Source organism: Corticium candelabrum, chromosome 17 (assembly GCF_963422355.1).
Source record: "Corticium candelabrum chromosome 17, ooCorCand1.1, whole genome shotgun sequence".
Taxonomy (NCBI): Eukaryota; Metazoa; Porifera; class Homoscleromorpha; order Homosclerophorida; family Plakinidae; genus Corticium; species Corticium candelabrum.
The window spans coordinates 3,371,897-3,389,389 of NC_085101.1; the positions used below are offsets into that span (position 1 = coordinate 3,371,897).

General features: G+C 44.9%; 2 protein-coding genes across 5 annotated transcripts in view; both read left to right on the top strand.

The window, feature by feature from the left end:
• The first annotated feature begins 1,762 nt into the window (after positions 1–1,762).
• Positions 1,763–4,521, top strand: LOC134192845 (putative ammonium transporter sll0108). Its single transcript, XM_062661603.1, has 5 exons — positions 1,763–1,879; positions 2,009–2,147; positions 3,898–4,119; positions 4,191–4,233; positions 4,303–4,521. Exons 1-5 carry the CDS (start codon positions 1,763–1,765, stop codon positions 4,481–4,483), a joined length of 702 nt encoding a protein of 233 aa, XP_062517587.1. The 3' UTR covers positions 4,484–4,521.
• Positions 4,522–7,697: 3,176 nt separating this feature from the next.
• Positions 7,698–17,493, top strand: part of LOC134193329 (putative ammonium transporter 1) — a 14,098-nt gene continuing 4,302 nt past the window's right edge. For 2 of the 4 annotated variants that reach the window (XM_062662157.1, XM_062662160.1), the window contains exons 1-2: positions 7,698–7,787; positions 13,971–14,047. The gene's annotated coding sequence lies outside the window, so the exon portion shown is untranslated. Of the gene's footprint in view, positions 7,788–8,127; positions 8,183–13,970; positions 14,048–17,493 lie in introns of those variants that run through there. The other 2 variants (XM_062662158.1, XM_062662159.1) reach the window with 2 other exon arrangements.

The window sequence follows — 17,493 nt, forward strand, 5'->3', positions numbered from 1 at the left end:
GGGATCTTTCCACCTTTATGATACTGTACATGTACTACAAGCTAAATTGTGTTAATTCAATTATTTTATTATGTGCTTGGTGTTACCTTTATCAGGATTTCTTGATTCTAATCCGAGGAACTACCATGACCAGTTTGCTCACTAATGCGGCAGATACGTTTGTCATCATCTCCTCTACCATCGTCTTCTGTAATTACGCTCGATTTCCTATTTTCGTCTAATATCAAAATGTGTCGTTCTGTAGTAATGCAGACTGGGTTTGCGTTCTTACAAGCCGGTTCCGTTCGCTCCAAAAACATGACAAGTATTCTCTACGCGAACATCATGAATGCCACTGTTGGCTGCCTGGCGTACTGGGCATGCGGTTACGCGTTCGCTTTCGGTAATGGGAACGCATTCATTGGAAATGAGAACTTCTTTTTGTCAAATACAGGCTTGCGTAATCGAGAACTAGTGCGCTGGTTTCTAGAGTATGCCTGCGCAATCACAGCAACAACAATAGTCAACAGTGCAATGGCGGAAAGGACGAGCTTGAAATGCTACCTCATATTTTCATTCTACTGTACAGGTAATGAAGATAATATTCTATAAATTATTTATAGCGTTCGATAATCGGTTCAAGTCACAAGACAGCTCCGAATAGCTGTCAGCTTGGAAGTGGTCCGGTTGAAAACTTGCGAGCACGCGCTCGCACAAATGCACATGCGCATATCGTGTTTGCTTCTTTCAAAATGTCAACACATAGTATGATACGTTTAGATATATAAATCTGACATGCTATCTCATGAAGGATGTTGAGAGTGTGGTCCTTACTTAATAATTTTTATTTAAATTTCAAATTTATCAAGTCTGTTGGTTATGATATCTTTGTGCATGGTAGTGAGTGCCATCATTACACGGTTCCGCTTTGTTTGACTATTTTGCTTCTCAAATCCAACTTTGGTAGACTTGTTTAGGTTACTACATTAACATAGAAAAAGTAACCTTTCTTGAGTAAAACTCTAGCTAGAAACCAGCATGAACATTTGTACAAGCTGTATGCATTCTGATCTACTAAGGAAATGGCACTTGGTATGAGGCTTTCTCCAGAGAGATTAAATAAAATTTATTTAATCATTTTGAGTAAAAATATTGAGAAGCGGTCGGACCGGTTGCTACGTCCGTGCAAGATTGGATGGACCTTGTCACCGCCCTTCCTAATCACGTGACTCGTGAGATCAAATAAGGGAGTTATAATTTAGTAGGCTGACAGGGAACGAGTCTTATCATTCGTTTTTAGGTTGGATGCAGCCGCTAGTTGCTCATTGGACTTGGTACGAAGGAGGGTGGCTGCAATCGGGAGTGGTCATATCTCACGCTAACAGCACAGTTCGTTACGAGGTCGCAAGATAATTAATTAATTAATACCTTTACGTCACTTATATATATTAATACGTTGTTAACTTGCTAGGACTATGCAGGAAGTAGTGTAATACACGTGGTGGGCGGAGTAGCCTCTTTGGTGGGGGCCGCTCTGATTGGTCCACGTCACGGTTACTTTGACGAGGGCGGGAATAGAGTCAAAATATCAGAGCGCACGACAAGCGTGAGTGCCAGTGATATTATTTCAAAATTCGTGTTGACTCAATGAAGTATATTTTAGATGACGGTATTAGGAGGATTTATCATCGCATTTTCCTTTTTTTCACTTAATCTTGTCGCGCACAGACGTTTTGCAGAAACGGACGATGCTGCTGTATTCGGTCTCATTGTTGTGAATTGCATGCTGGCAGCAGCGAGTGGCAGCATCACAGCAATTACGTACGAACGACACAGAGAGAGTAAAGAGTCTAGACAGTGGAGGGTTTCTACAGCAATAAACGGCAGTTTGGTTGGATTGGTACGTTGCATCAAGCGTATAACTTACCTGACTATATATATATATATATATATATATATATATATATATATATATATATATATATATATATATATAATTTACTACTGATTACCGGAATTTTTGGAATAGGTGGCTATTAGCGCTGGCGTAAGTTCGGTTTACCCGTATGGGGCATTTTGTATTGGAGGAGTGGCTGGTGTAGTGTATGTTCACGCAACAGAAGGAATAAAGAGATGGAGAGTGGACGATCCCATAGACGCTATTTCAAGTAGGAGAACAATGCTATTCTCAATTGTTGGATTGTGTGTGTGTGTGTGTGTGTGTGTGTGTGTGTGTGTGTGTGTGTGCGTGCGTGCGCGCGCGTGTTTGTGTGTAACGTGGAACAAGTGTTTACAACCAGGAGGTGACCTAGTGATTGCGAACCGTGTGGCAGTTGGCGCATGTGGCAATTGTTTCCGCCAGTGCCTACTTGGTCCTTCAAACCAAGTCAGTGGTAATTTTGCACGAGTTAGAATACCAGAAGAAGAAGAAGCAATGATGGCCATGTTCTTGATGGTGGCTCTGTAGTGATGGTTGATAACTTTGTTTATCTCGTTAGCTGCATTGCAGCAGACAGTGACTTATAACAGGAAGAAATGTCACTCCGCATTGCCAAACCTTCTAAAGCCTTTGCATCAGCCAATTTTTAAGAACAAGCATTTCGTAATAGCTACAAAAAGAACTGTCGATCAAGCTGTCGTTCTACCCAATTCCTTATATGGTGCAGAGACAGCCAAGTCTAAAAATATCAGATGTCTATAGATTCTTTTCATGATCAATCGATTTGAACCATTCTCCGTGTCACCAAACAGCAAGAGTGGCAGGAGTATATTACATCAAGACATCTATCATCAAAGTCTGACATGAGCAAACGAATTTGCGATGTTTTAATGTCCCATTGGTTACGTTGGCTAAGGCATGTTGACCGTATTGACACTACTCGTGCTGTTAAACAAATTTTTTTTGAAGAGCTACCTTGTATAGCGACATGCCATGGTGCTAAAAAGAGATGGAGGGATTCAGTGTCAAATGACTTGAAACCATGAATGTGTTCGAGGCAAATTAGTACACCCTCGCTCAAGATAAAACTAAGAGGAAGGCTCTGGTCAAACGGTTGTCTGTCAACTATAACCATAACAAATCTACAAACTTAACAGCATACTTATCTAACTGCTAACCAAAAAGACAATCTATAGATGCCTCTGTGGAAGATCTTTTCGTAGACAGGGAGATCGAACGCGACATTATCGTTTCTGTTCGTTGACAACATAGTGATAGTCACTTCTTACCTTTTTTCCTGGTTTTTGCCCCTTGGTGACACCGTTATCATTGATATTTCAATGGACTGCTCTCAAAGTCTAGGTCAAAGTCAAGATTTAGTGGTGTGTGTGTGTGTGTGTGTGTGTGTGTGTGTGTGTGTGTGTGGCGCGGTGGAGCAGATGGTAGAGCGTTTGTGATGACATCCGGGATCTTGTATTCCGTGATGAGGGTTGAAGGTTCGATCCTGGTGGAGGCGACACTGTCGCAGTTTCCTTGAGCAAGAAACTCACCTACACTTGCTTCTCTTGTCTCACAAGTATAAATGAGTACCTGGTCATTGACTGGGGTGGACAAGACCGCTGGCTTGGCAGCAACATCATGCAGCAGACGGGTACGTGTGGGCCTTGGTGTCCAGTCCCAGAGCTGCGCCATTGTCAGTGCCCCTGGATGAGTCTGGCCAACCTCCAGGTGGATTGTAGCGCTGGCTCAAGACTCCACGTAGCGCATGGAGGCCCTGTCTTAAGAGACAGGGGGAGCTATTTCTGCAACTGACCTCAAAGTCGACGTTGAAAGACGCGGAGGGCTTAACATTTGTCCATGTGCGTGTGGTGTGTGTGTGTGTGTGTGTGTGTGTGTGTGTGTGCGTGTGTGTGTGCGCGCGCGCGAGTGCGCGTCTACTACTGGCAAGCATTGCTAACAAACATCCGTATGCTGTGCAGTTCATTTAGGAGGCGGACTCTGGGGAGTCCTTGCTGTTCCGTTTCTTGATCAAAGACATGGACTACTTTACAAAGGTAACCGTGCATCCCTGGTTCTAATTGCTTGGAACATCGGCGGCGTTCTTCTTATAATTTTGTGGACTCTGCTTTGGAGTTCTGTTCTATTTGGCATTCTGACATGTTTGGACATTCTGCGTGTATCACCCGATTCCGAAAGTAGAGGTATACATATGCCTATTGTATACTCGATACTCCACTCATATTTATAGACTGTCGTCTTTCATTGCATAAAGGTCTCGATCAGCTGGTTCACGGGGAAAAAGCTTATCCAGGCATGTAAGGCAAATCTTTGACATGTCAAGTTGACACTTCAATAACGGCCCATCTTTTCCTTAATCCTAATAGGCCAAATCATCATCGCACAGATGAAGCCAAGGAGGTGTCGTTAGCTTCGCAGCTCTCTAAAGAGGAAGTGAGAAGGAAAACAGAAATGCGCATTGAAGTGCCTGGCGATGAATGGGTTGAAAATGAGGTAAAATTTACCGAGATTGTCGCTTTTGATGGCATGGAGGAGTCTGCTGTCTAACAAACGCTTTCACGATTACAATAGTTGTGCATGCATTTCAAACCATGAGTGGGCGTGCGTACCGTATAAGTAATTTTTTGTTGCTCCATGTGTCTTTGCAGTGCCACGTGGATAGAGAGGCATGCTATGATACTTTAGTGTAGACGAAAGCCAACTGGATCTTACAAACGACACTGCAGGATGGGTGCGATTTCGACTGACTTTCACACTCGACTAGCCGGGGACCCCTCTTGGGGATTCGACTCGGGTGGGCTTTGTTCCCTCGCGGAAATTGCACCATGCTATAAGCAGGAAGTACAATCGGGGCGGGCGGTTCCATTTCTACAGCCTACCGCGTGCGCTCAGATTGCTGGGTGTGGGCTAGTTTTAAATAAAGCAGAGCTGTCTGTTTGTCTGTATGTGTGTACAAGAGTATCTCCCTCGCCCCGGGTCCGATGTTCGCCGAATTTGGCTGGCACACGCCAAACCTGTACTAACAGACGGTGATGTAGCCGAATTTCGCTGGCGACGACGCAAACGCTACACCTTCCCGTTTATTCCAACGCACTTCCGACCAGTCTCGTGTAGACTGTACCTGTCGTAGTCCTTCCCAACGCTTCCAGAGATAGACGATTTCTGGTCGCGCTTGCATTTCTCTCCAAATTCTGATTGCTTTTGTGCAGAATTCGACCCGCGCGTTCCAGCACAGTGCGCTACACGGGGAGAGTGCCGATTTCTACCGAAAAACGCGACATGCAAGAGCAAGAGTCGAATTCATCCGCATGAGTGTTAAGCTATCTATACGGATGAGTAAGTGTAGATGCTCTAGATTTTGCTGCCCGGATATATATATATATATATATATATATATATATATATATATATATATATATATATATATATATGATTCTAAGCGGGAATTTCGCTGCTGAGGCACTCGGTTACTTTTTCATTTGTGTTCAACGGGATATTAACTAACAATCAATAATCTAATTGGGATTGCTAAATAGTTGCGAGACGAGACCTTTGATATCGAGTGAGTAACTGCACGTCACTTTCAAGTTCCTTCTGCTCAGACGTAGATTTCAATCAATAATCCACATAGCTTGGGCGAAGAACGGTATCTCATTTTCTTCTCAAGTGAAAGAGATCACACTAACGAGTTTCAAACTGACGGAAGGGATATTAATTAACTAACAATCAAGAATGCAATCAGCCCCGGGCAAAGAACGAGATCTGTAACGGCATATATTCTACTTTGAGATAATTGATCTCAGAATGGGATATCATTGAACGACCTAGACAATTCTGTCCGGCTGCTAATTCTTCATACATAACTGAATAAAAATGCATGTGAACGAGATTACTTAATTAAATGTGCCCGCTCACGATTCACCGCGCACGCGCAGGCACACCCACGCAAACTTGAAAACGTGCCACGATTTCAAGTTGTGTTATAACGAAGCAGAACAAGCGAACATCTTAGGGTGCACCACGTTCTATGACATAGAGCCTTTATTTCTAGCACAAACAGAAAGGCGAATCGCATTCTTGTCCGCCTTTCGTACGAGTTTCGCTCCTCGTACTTGACATTTCGGGAAAGCTAACGACAAGTGTTTTAAGTTCTTTATCCACACATTTACCATCCACAATCTTGAGATAGCTTGCTGTTGAACAAAGAAGCGCTTTCTTCCAGGTGCACGTGACCCAGAAATGGGTGGAGCACAGCATCACGTGATGGCATCTGAAACTCACAGTGCGAAATAGCCATGGAGAGGTGCTGGACGCCGCCGTCAACGCAGATCGTGCATCTCTCTTTACATGGTAGCTACATGTAACAACAGCTGGCTAGAATTGAGGACTAGCCCATACCCGTAGCGACAGACAATGCGCCGGTAGCAGTGTTTCTTCTACAGAAATTCAACGTTAGGTGTATGCGTTGGTACACTGACAAGCTAGTCTACAATTTCATACATGGTCTGTCTGGATGCCATCACGCCAGTGCGCGCTCTGTGCTCCACCCAGTTTTGGGTCATGTGCAACAAGGACGTGCCCGCCTGAAATGAGATGCGCCGGAGTTTGCTAGTCTAACTAAACAAGTGTGCATATGTCAAATGTATTCACGTGCCACTGTATGCCATCCTCTGGTTTAAAGTAGAGTGCAAAATGCGTCCTCTGCAGTCAGAGGTTTTAACTAGGCCGGCTCACCTGGCCGCGTGTTTGTGCGTGCGTTCGTCCGTCCGTCCGTGTGTGTGTGTGTGTGTGTGTGTGTGTGTGTGTGTGTGTGTGTGTGTGTGTGTGTGTGTGTGTGTGTGTGTGTCACTGAAGGTGCGTCTTCATAGCGGAAATGGCGTCATTTTCCACGAACAGATCATAAATTGCTACTGCCCATAGGGCGGGGGGAAGAGACGTGCTCGCAAGTCATGTCAGCCTCTAATAGTATAGTAAAGTGCAAGTTGCGCGCGCTGCAGTCAGAGTTTAACTAAAGCAATAGGACGCGTGTATTGAAAGTTCTAAAGCGCTGCAGCTGAGTAGATTGAAAATTTTGCCAAATAAGTTTGTGCGTGCGTTCGTGCGTGCGTGCGCGCGCGCGCTCGCGCGCGTGTGTGTGTGTGTGTAGATTTTGTCTCTAGAGTAACACGTGGACCCGTCCTACAGTGAGATTGTGTGATGGGGGCTACTCTATGTGCCAAATAATGGACGACTGGCCAAAGTTAATTTTGCGTTTTCTTTGCTTATACATATGTAGGTAGCTACTATCTAGACTCGTACCACAGAAAGCACGTGCAAAACACATGCAGCGCGCGCGAGGAGGAGGACTGGGTACGAGACTAGCTACTATCAAGGTGTTAGCGCAATTCCTACCGCCAGAGGGCGTGTGAGGGCTAGTAAATAAATTAATTAGCAAGAATTTGGAGTGTAGGCGTTTACATTAATTAGCTCGAGGCACTGGATGCCACGTCTATATGTGGCTCTCTACGTAGTAGGCCGGACCACCTGCAACTCTATCGTCAACAACGACGCTCATGCCTCGACATGCGAATGTTTACAATACGCGGTATTGCTATGGCTTCATCGCCAGCGTCGTCAGCTACCTAGTAACTAGAGTAAACCAAGATACTGTGATACTGTATGCACAAAATATTACACCTAAGGGTGCATGCTCTAGTTATGTTAGGTAAACAGTTAGTCACTTGACGCTGATCAGAGGAAATTAACAAAGCAATCACATTGGAGCTAATCTCGCGTTGGTGGCCCTGACGTGAGTCAAGAGAAGACGGACCGGTCGATCAGACGCCCCACGTCTAGAGTACCAATTGAACAGGTCAGTGATGTGCATGCAAGGAACGAGTTTTCGCGAGTGTTAGGTACAACGTGTGTACATGTACTTCGAGCACTTTAGTTGGACTTGAACTACATATACACGAGCAGATGAAATCGCTATTGATGAGCACAGCGGTGCAGTACCCTAAGCATGTGCATGTCTACGCATGTAGACGTCAAACTTCCTACTCATTCTCATGATGTAGACGTCCTACTTCCTACTAGAGAAGCAAAAATAACAAGGCGTGTGCCTTGAGCATGTAGCAGCTTGTAGCTATATCTAACGTAGTTGCATCCTGATATGTTATCTAGGCCTATTCTTACACATTTATTTAGTGCGACGCCCCTGTTAGCGGACATCCTAACCATCGGACAGCCGTGCAAGAAATAAACGAAGTAAGACTGAGTTTTGTTAATTAAAGCCCACAGTAAAAAGGATTAGTAAAGTCGGTGATTCCAGACGCGAGACTTCCAAAGGCTTGAAACGGTTTTGCTAGGACGGTGAACGTGATCCTTCTCTGCTACCCCGTTCATCGGACACCACCATTATTCATCGGATACGACCTCCCCCATAAAAACGTAAAGGCAATTCTGCAACTTCGCACCTGAGGTAGGTTTATAGGCGACTGGCTAACACAACAACACTATCACTGTCTCCGTTTGCTACTCTTCAGGAGAGATAGCGCATGCTCTTGAGTCGAGGTAACGCACCTTTCGTCGGACAGTCGCTTTTTCTTTGCATAAGAGAGTTGGAAGGAAATATCGTACGACCCCCAATTCGTTTGGCCTTCATTTGACTCATCAACGGTTATTAGCGGAAACTAAAGTCCGTTCAAAGAAAGAAGATCCAGTGGGAAATGTGGTTACCAGATAAGACATATGGCAGAAACGAAAATATTGCTATCATCCTGAATTGTAATACTAACAATCGATAAATGAGCAATTACAGCAATGGTTGCTACCCAGCCTAACTGCCTATTAGTTATCTACTTTATTACTGTACGTCAGGGTCTGTCCTGTTCAACAGTTTTCTGCCATTGGAACAGGCCAGAGAAGGCGTTGAAAATTTGACGGGCGGCGAAATGGAAGAAGAATGCCGACCACGTCATCCACAAAGTGAAAACCAGTACAATCAGGTGTCACTTATCCGACGTTTACCTATCCCACACGTCGGATATTCGACAGGTCTAGCTTGCCACGTGGTCGATGATATGACAAATGATATGGCAGATATACGATATGGACAGATGATATGAGAGATGATATTGGACAGATGATGACAGATCCTGCACATAATATAAATTTACATTCAATCATGAAAAGTAGAATTTTGATCTCTAGATTAATAAGATATTTGGTTCGTTTAACTTAAATTTGCATCTACATTCAGTATACCTAGTGTGGAGAAATGCTGTATAATGTGAAAATAGTTGATTTCATAACAGCTCCAGTTATCCCACATTTTCACTCATCCAACAGGGTGCGATCCCAAGGGGGTCGGATGAGTGACAAGCGACTGTACAGAACGTCAGACAGTGTGGTAGAACAAGCAGTAGAAAGATTAGTAGGTGCCGAGGACTCTTCAGACAGTAGGTGTGTCACACTATGGTTTGAGCCCTGTTGGAGCTTGTTAGCATAGTTCAGTTAGTGCTAGACGTTGCCCTCTAGAATGCTGAGTTTGCAAACCGCACTTGCGACGGTAGGTTTGCGGTTACTTGAGTCTGGTTTGGAGCTATCAAAACACTCCTAGCTGTGTAGTGCATAAAGTAACGAGAGTAGAGTCTGCCTAGCGCATAGCTACGAGAGTAGCAGTATGGCTATCAAGGAAATCATCGTCTTGCTGTGGTGGATGCTGCAAGAAACTGGGCGTCAACAGCAAGAATCTCGAGAGACAGACGACGTCATTGTCGTCGCCATCGCAGTGCTATCACAGAGTACCGAACTGTTGACATCGGACGCGTACGCCATGTAGAGAATCCTGCTCAAACTATAGAGTGCTGAGTTGACAAACCAGGTAATCAAACCCAGTCCAGTCTGAACACAGGTTTGTTTGCACTCTATGTTACTTCTTCCTCGTATCACGGAAATCAAAACATAACACACCATGGTTTGTAAACCATAGTGTGAACACACGACGAGAATGACAACAATGATTAATTACTAATGCAATTTGTCTCGTGGCTGTCATTTACTGGGTATACATGTAGTCTTTGTCGGTAATCAATGGAAGGACTCTCTTTCCGGAAGCATGTTGCATCTTGGCTCTAAATAGGACGTGTGCAGGTGTTTCTATCTCAGTTTGATATCTACCATTGCCTGACCTTGAAGTGCAGCACGTCATCGTTGATACAACTAGCTGTACCGAAAGCAGGAACTTTGTTTACTATCAGAGCAGCTAGAATCTTTACCACTGCTTCTCCTAGGTAAAGTTGAATTAGAATACATCAAGTCCTTCTCAACGTGCGGTAAGCGGGGATCGACTTTCTTTTCAAAGGGTAAAAGAGCGTTTTAGTACTTCAATCGTGCCCTATCATCGGTTTCGGTTGTCGTCTTTTTTGTGGAACGGCTATTTCGTTCAATAAACAGCTTTTACATGTCCCAGTGGGGGCGTGGTTGTAGGAGAAATGTTTAAGGCAAGCGTTCAGCATTCTGCTGCGTTTCAGATAACTGAATTTAAGCAACTGCAGTCATTTGAAACCTAGATCTGTTGCTGAAAAGGTAGGAAGGCAAGAAAATGGGTGTCCGACGATTGGGGCCGTTGCCACGGGCGTTTATCCGACCGTAACTCATACAGATCTTGGCTGACATGTAGAGTAACAATACGATTTGTAAGTAAAGAGTTGTTGATTAGCGATATATATGTAACTATGCTGAAAGATGCGTTTGTGCAATATAAACGTTACTGTCTGGTGAACGATGCGTTTGTCCGATGAACGGGGTATGCAAGGCTCAGCACAGTTTTCAATCTCACTTTATGCAGAGAAGAGGTACAGTGCTCTCATTCGGTGTGCTCAATTACAACCTGGATGCCTACATTTATGATGTGGTAGGGACTGCGTTCAAAAAAACTAATAACTAATTTAATTTGACGACACGTGGATCACAGATACAGTACTGTACGCACATGAATCGTATCCTAGCGTGCGCACAACCTCGCAGTTCAGACAAGCCATGCACCGTCGGATAATCCGTGCTGTCGGATAACTGATTGTCGGATAAGTGGTGTCCTACTGTACTATGGGCTAGCTTTGCGCCGATACCAATGGCCGATGCCGGTATTTAAGGTAAACTGACTGCTTGAGATGGGTGGGTGAGTATCAGTGCGGAAGTTGAACTCAGTCTGGTATTTTTCAGTCCAAACAAAATTGCGGGCTTGTTAGGTAAGTTGGATCAACGGTTGGTCAGCTCTGCGTATCGTGGTATGAATTTGCGGTACCAGCCCATTGCCCCTAAAAAACCTTTTGACCTCGGGGGGTGAGCTGAGAATTGGGAGTGCGGCAATAGCTTCACTGTTGGTGGCAATTGGTTGTAACCTTTTTCAGTAATCCTGTGACAGCAGAAGTCAATCTCTTTTATCGCAAAACGGCATTTACCTGCCCTGAAACGAAGACCGTGGTGTAGCAGTGCCTCAGACACGTTGTCAAAACGGTTCAAGTGGTCTTCAAATGTAGCTGATATGACGCAAACGTCGTCCATATACAACGCTATTTGCTCGGGTGTCATATGAACTAGAGAGCCATGTTCATGAATCTGCAGAAGGTGGTAGTGGGCCCCTTAAGCCCGAAAGGCATGACAATAAATTCCCATAGTCCGTTTGTAGAGCGAAAGCTGTTTTGTGTTTGTCCTCCTCGTGCACCGGAATTTGGTAATAGCCGCGGGCCAAGTCTATGGTTCTAAAGTATCTCGCCCCAGCCATGTTATCGATGACTTTAGGGAATTTACTCGTGGGGAAGGCATCATTTCTTGTTTTTCCATTGAGGGCTCGGTAATCTATGCACAGTCTGAGAGAGCCATCCGTTTTACGTACTGAGCATATCGGAGCTGCGTACGGCGAGCAGGACTGTATTATGACGTTTTGCTCTACCAGTCTCTTGATTTCTCTGTTCACTTCTGCTCTCCAAGCAATGGGGACTCGCCGTGATCTCATTATCGGGGTTTCATCTACTAATGGAATGCGATGTGTCACGGTTGTTGAACGCCCTTCGTTCCCAGGTCCTGCGAAAACGCTTCGGTGTTTGTTCAGCAATTTCAATAGCTTAGCGTTTTGGTCTGCTGTTAGCTGGCTATCTACGGTGACTTGGCTCACTGGATTCTCACGCTTTGACATCACCTTTATTGGGTCCGTCACACTGCTCACGAGGACATCGCCATCCGATATCTCAGTGAAATTCTCCTAGTGTCTGGCGGCTGTGGATCTTGATTATTTGCTTGGTTAGGTTAGGACACATACTGGCACATGGTTGTCTCTCCCACCTGTCGTGATCACACCACATCCCAATAGACCCACATTGTTGGTGATATCCCCAGTAACTTCTACTATGCCGGTCCACTTGCCAGCTTCAGAAGTATGAACAGCCCCCACAGTACCCGTTCCTGGTTGGGTTAAATGACGTCATTCCGTACCGCGTACACTTTCCCATATTTGATCATCTTGACGGGTGAACTCTTCCGCTCCGCAACCTCCCATGCTGAGACAGGTACCTCGCGTCCATCGACTGAAAGTCAACCAGATCGCGTGTCGATGGTAACGTCCAAGAGCGATAGATCGTCCATTCCTAGTTTCCCTTTGTCGATGTTTGCAACTACGTAAAATGAATGTGTAATGCGTTTCAATCCCAGACTAACCTCAGCAGTTGTAGCTCCATCGCAACGAATGGATGTGCCATCCACCATCACGGGCCGTCTGGTGTGACCGTGTTGGACCAATAGCCCTATCTCTGACACCATGTGGATAGAGATGAGACTGATTTCTGCTCTTGTGTCAACTAGGAATGGGTATTATCTCCCTCTGATCTGCAAATCAGCCAGTATGAGTCCCCTGACATCCGTAGTCAATGACGCAGTAAATCTCCCAGGTCGCCCTCTCGCTGGAGTTTGGGCTTTACAGTACTTGGCTATATGTTCCGGTTGTAAACACATGTGGCAGTGATTTCTGAATGGACAGTCAAACTGCAAATGTTCTGGAGAGTCACAAATAAAGCATTAACTATTTCGAGGATTCCGACTTTCGTTCCTCTGCTTCCCTCATCTACGTCCACGGTACTGGTAGCCACCTCTGTGGTGATAGAACTCTCTAGTCTTATTCATTTGCGTAGAACCACGCCCCTTGTCTGGGCCCGCCCTGCCGCGTATTGTGCAGATGGTGAGTCTTCTTGTAGTTTCTCGTTGAGCAGCTCAAATAGATGATCTACTGAGTGTCCATCGGTCAACACTGTATCACTATCAGTGGGTGCTTTAGTTGCTTGGACCACCACTTTCTTGCCTACTCCTGCTAGTTGAAGTCGTTTTACCTCCTCTGTCAGCCAAGCTACATTCTTTATGGCGTATTTTCTCTCCTTCTTGATTTACAGTCTCAGTTCCTCTGGTAGTCCCGTATAAAGGTGTCGCGTGTAACTGTTGACAGGGCGAACTCTTCAAAGCCCGGATAAGCAAGCTTTGCCAATCGTCCTATTTCGTGAGCAAACTGAGCAGGTGACTTTCCTTCCTTCATCGTCCGGTTGTTTATTTCTACCATGGCCACTCCTGTGTCTGTTTCCACTTTTATGAACTCCTTCTTGAGTTGTTCAGCGACTGTTTCTGGCTTTTTGTGATCTGCCTCTGATAGTCTGAAATAGACTTGGAATGCGGCTCCACCTAGTCGTGAGGCTATTGCCAAGGCTTTCTTTTCCCCCGTCATATTCCTTAATTAAGGCTGTCCCATACCTCCGTCTTTTTTAGTCATGCCATTAGCTGGTTGCCGTCTCCGCTGAAAACGTCTGGTTTGCGAACTTGATCTGCCATGGGGTTCCATTCCTGTCACCAGTGTAGATTCCGGTACCTTGGTTTAGAGTAACAGCGTTATATTAGGCAACGTACAACTCAACGCGTAACCGCAACAACCCAACTCAAGAAATATCCCGCGCTACCTCTGGGCCTCCCTCTCAAGACCCACATTACTCTACAATTGATTCTTTGTCTTCAACAGGATATTAACTAAAAATCAATAGTCTCAGAACGGGATATCATTGGACGGGATATAACTCTGAACAAAATTTTTTAGAGGTAACTTTCTAATAAACTAAACCGGTTTAATGATGTATACTTCATAAATCCTTACAACGATAAATTAATTAACTAACAAATAATAATAGCTAACCATTAGTAGTATTAAATAGTTAATAGCTAATCTGCCCTTGTGTACAACGGAATGGTGAGCTTTCTGCTATAATTTGTTCATGAAATGTATTCTCAGCAACAAAACAATTTGCCTGATACCAGAAACTTACTAACCATTAATATTATTAATATTTAGTCTGCCCGTGCGAAGAACCGGATAGTGAGCTTCTATTATATAAACTGTAACTAAAATGTAACTTCCATGGTAATTCCTTACAATTAAATGCATTCGGGCGAAGACGGGCAATCAAGCTAGTTGTATCTATAATACCAGGTTTCTGTTTGCATATACGTCTTTCATGAAATTCATGTTGTTTTCATTAGTTGCTTTCAGGCCCTTTCAGAGGTAGATTTCTGTGTGATTTGCACGTATACCACATGACGACTTACTCCCACAATATGTATATAATATAATAATATAATAATAATAATAATAATAATAATAATAATACGTAACTACAACTTGCTGGTTCAGAATCCAAACTCTGTACCCGACTGGTTGTCTCAAGGAATAACTATTCTGATTCCTAAGAATGACAAGACTGACCAGGCCAAAAATTACCGGCCTATCACGTGTCTGTCTGTCTTCTATAAGACCCTAACCTCAGTCATCAGGCAGAGGATTGCAGGGCATTTGGATCAGAGAAACCTCATGGCTCCGGAGCAGAAGGGTTGTCGACAGGGATCTTTTGGTGCAAAGGATCAGCTGTTGATCAACAAGCTGCTTACCGAAGACTGTAGGACCAGGCACAAGAGCTTGAGCATGGCTTGGGTGGACTACCAGAAAGCCTATGACAGCGTGCCAAACAGCTGGTTGCTCCAATGCCTTCAGCTGCATAAGATCAGTCCAGTCTTGTGCGGGTTCCTGTCACGTGTGATGAAGAGTTGGAGGACATCGATGGTGTTTTCTTGCGGGAATAGTACTATCAAGACAAGGCTTATGCAGATCAGGAGGGGTACTTTCCAAGGTGACTCACTTCCTCCACTTCTCTTCTGTATGGCTCTCAATCCTCTGAGCAAGGAGCTGAACAGAACCGGTTACGGCTACCGGATGACCACTGGGCATGGTGAGACTGCCAAACGTCAGCTTATCAGTCATCTACTTTACATGGATGATCTAAAGCTGTATGGCAGAAACTCTGATCAGTTGGACGGGTTGTTGCACACGGCTCGTACCTTCTCTGATGACATCCAGATGAAGTTTGGTCTGGACAAATGTGCTGTTGCTCACTTTGTCAACGGCAGGCTATCTGGACACAACTCTGGATTGATGGTAGGAAAAACGGACACCATCAACTGTCTTGAACCGGGTCAAGTCTACAAGTACTTGGGTGTAGATGAGAGTAACGGTATTCAGCACAGCATGATGCGGGAGAGACTCCGTCGTGAGTACTTGCGCAGAGTGAAGGTGGTTCTCCGGACTGAGTTGTATGGTCGGAACAAGATTCTAGCCATCAATGGGTTTGCACTACCGCTTCTCACTTACGGTTTTGGCGTCATTCATTGGAGGTGCACGAACCTGCAGCCGCTTGATCGACGGACTAGAAAGCTCCTCTCTATGCACGGTGTCCACCATCCTGCTGCAGACGTTGACCGACTGTACCCTCCCTGCAGTGATGGGGGTAGGGGGTTACAACAGATTGAGTTGACATATCAATCTTGTATTGTGAGGCTGAACTGTTACCTTGCTGACAGTTCTGATCCTTCCATGCAGATGATACGGGAGTGTGACTCTGGAAAATCTTCACACTCGATCAAGCACATGGCTTGTCGGTTTACTGCACAGCTGGGGAGGAATCTTGCTTCGGACAACAAGTCGCAGAACTTACACAGGAATGCATCCATCTTGGTTGAAGGTGGCTTCGAGTAAGCGCCTGAAACAAAATGCGAGACATTACCGTACGTGTTGCAGTTCTCTTTGTGTGCGGTCCTGGAGCGGGAAGCCTATGCACGGGCAGTATCGTCGTCTCACTGAGCAACCGTCTGTGGACATGAAAGAGACATACGGATGGCTAAAGGCAGCGAATCTTCCTGCTGCAACTGAGGGACTGGTTGTTGCTGCTCAAGACCAAGCTCTCCGGACTCGGTACTATGAGCGCAAGATTCTACATCGTGATGTCAGTCCTACTTGCCGCATGTGAAGTGTAGGCCTGGAAACAGTCGACCACATTGCGGCAGGCTGTAGTGCTTTGGCACCGACGGACTACACTGATCGACACAATCAGGTGGCATCCATCATTCACTGGGATGTTTGTCGCCATTTTAGGGTTCCAGTGGAGAGCAGATGGTACCGGCATCATCCTGATAGGCTTGCGGAGACGGATGACATTACTATGATGTGGAATACCACCATCCCCACTGCCAGGAAGATCAAAGCCAATCGTCCAGACATCTGTCTCAGAAATAGGAAGACAAACACTTGTCTTCTTATGATATCAGCTGTCCTGCTGATGGCAACATTGGCAAAAAAACATGCTGAGAAGTTGGCGAAGTACAGCGACTTGCGAGTGGAGATAAGCCGCATGTGGCATTGTGGAACACTGGTGGTTCCGGTGGTCTTGGCAGCTTTGGGCACAGTGCACGCAGGTATTGCACGGTGGCTGGACATTATTCCGGGTCATCACAACCTGCAGCACTTACAGAAAACAGTGCTTCTGGGATCTACTCGGATCCTTCGTAAAGTCATGTCTTCTTTCTAGACAGCCGTGATGGTCTAAGTACTTCTGAAGCAGGGTTTGCTTCCGGTACTTGTAATAGACTTTACAAACCAGACTGATCTGGTTGAGCACGACAATTCAGTGCTTTCCTGGTGGTCATTGACATCCACTACGCGTGCTGTATCAAGTTCGCAGTCCACCGTAATGCATGCAATTTAATTGAATTGGCTAGTCATTGATCGCCGTGTGGACTGCACAGAAACATGTACTCTGCTGGGCTCACCTGCCGGGTTGGTGGACGCCCAGATGGGGATAAAGACCCACTTGCCCATTATGGAGGGGCATAACGACACATAGTGACAACGTATAATACATTATAATATAGCTATTGGCAAGAGTAAATTATTAGAACGTACACTTCAAAGAAGCCGCATAGTCACTCATCACTCTCTCTTGAAGTACGGAAGCGGTCTGGCTGCGCGAGGTTGATGGTCAGAAATGACGCTTAAATTAAATTAATTAATTAATCTGCGTTCTATGTTTCTAAAAAAGCATATAGTTGGTTATTTGTTTAACTATTTAATTAATTAGTTGCATACTGTACAGACTTTCTTTAGCTATGTGAGTTGGTGTTAATTAATATAAATTAATTTCAAATTTTCAATAGTTTGTTGA

Excerpts from the sequence above, each read along its gene's own strand:
- LOC134192845 (XM_062661603.1), top strand. The coding sequence starts at position 1,763 with ATGCTGGCAGCAGCGAGTGGCAGCATCACAGCAATTACGTACGAACGA. Across the intron at positions 2,148-3,897 it reads TCCCATAGACGCTATTTCAA|TTCATTTAGGAGGCGGACTC; the intron begins GTAGGAGAACAA and ends TATGCTGTGCAG. Across the intron at positions 4,234-4,302 it reads GAAAAAGCTTATCCAGGCAT|GCCAAATCATCATCGCACAG; the intron begins GTAAGGCAAATC and ends TAATCCTAATAG.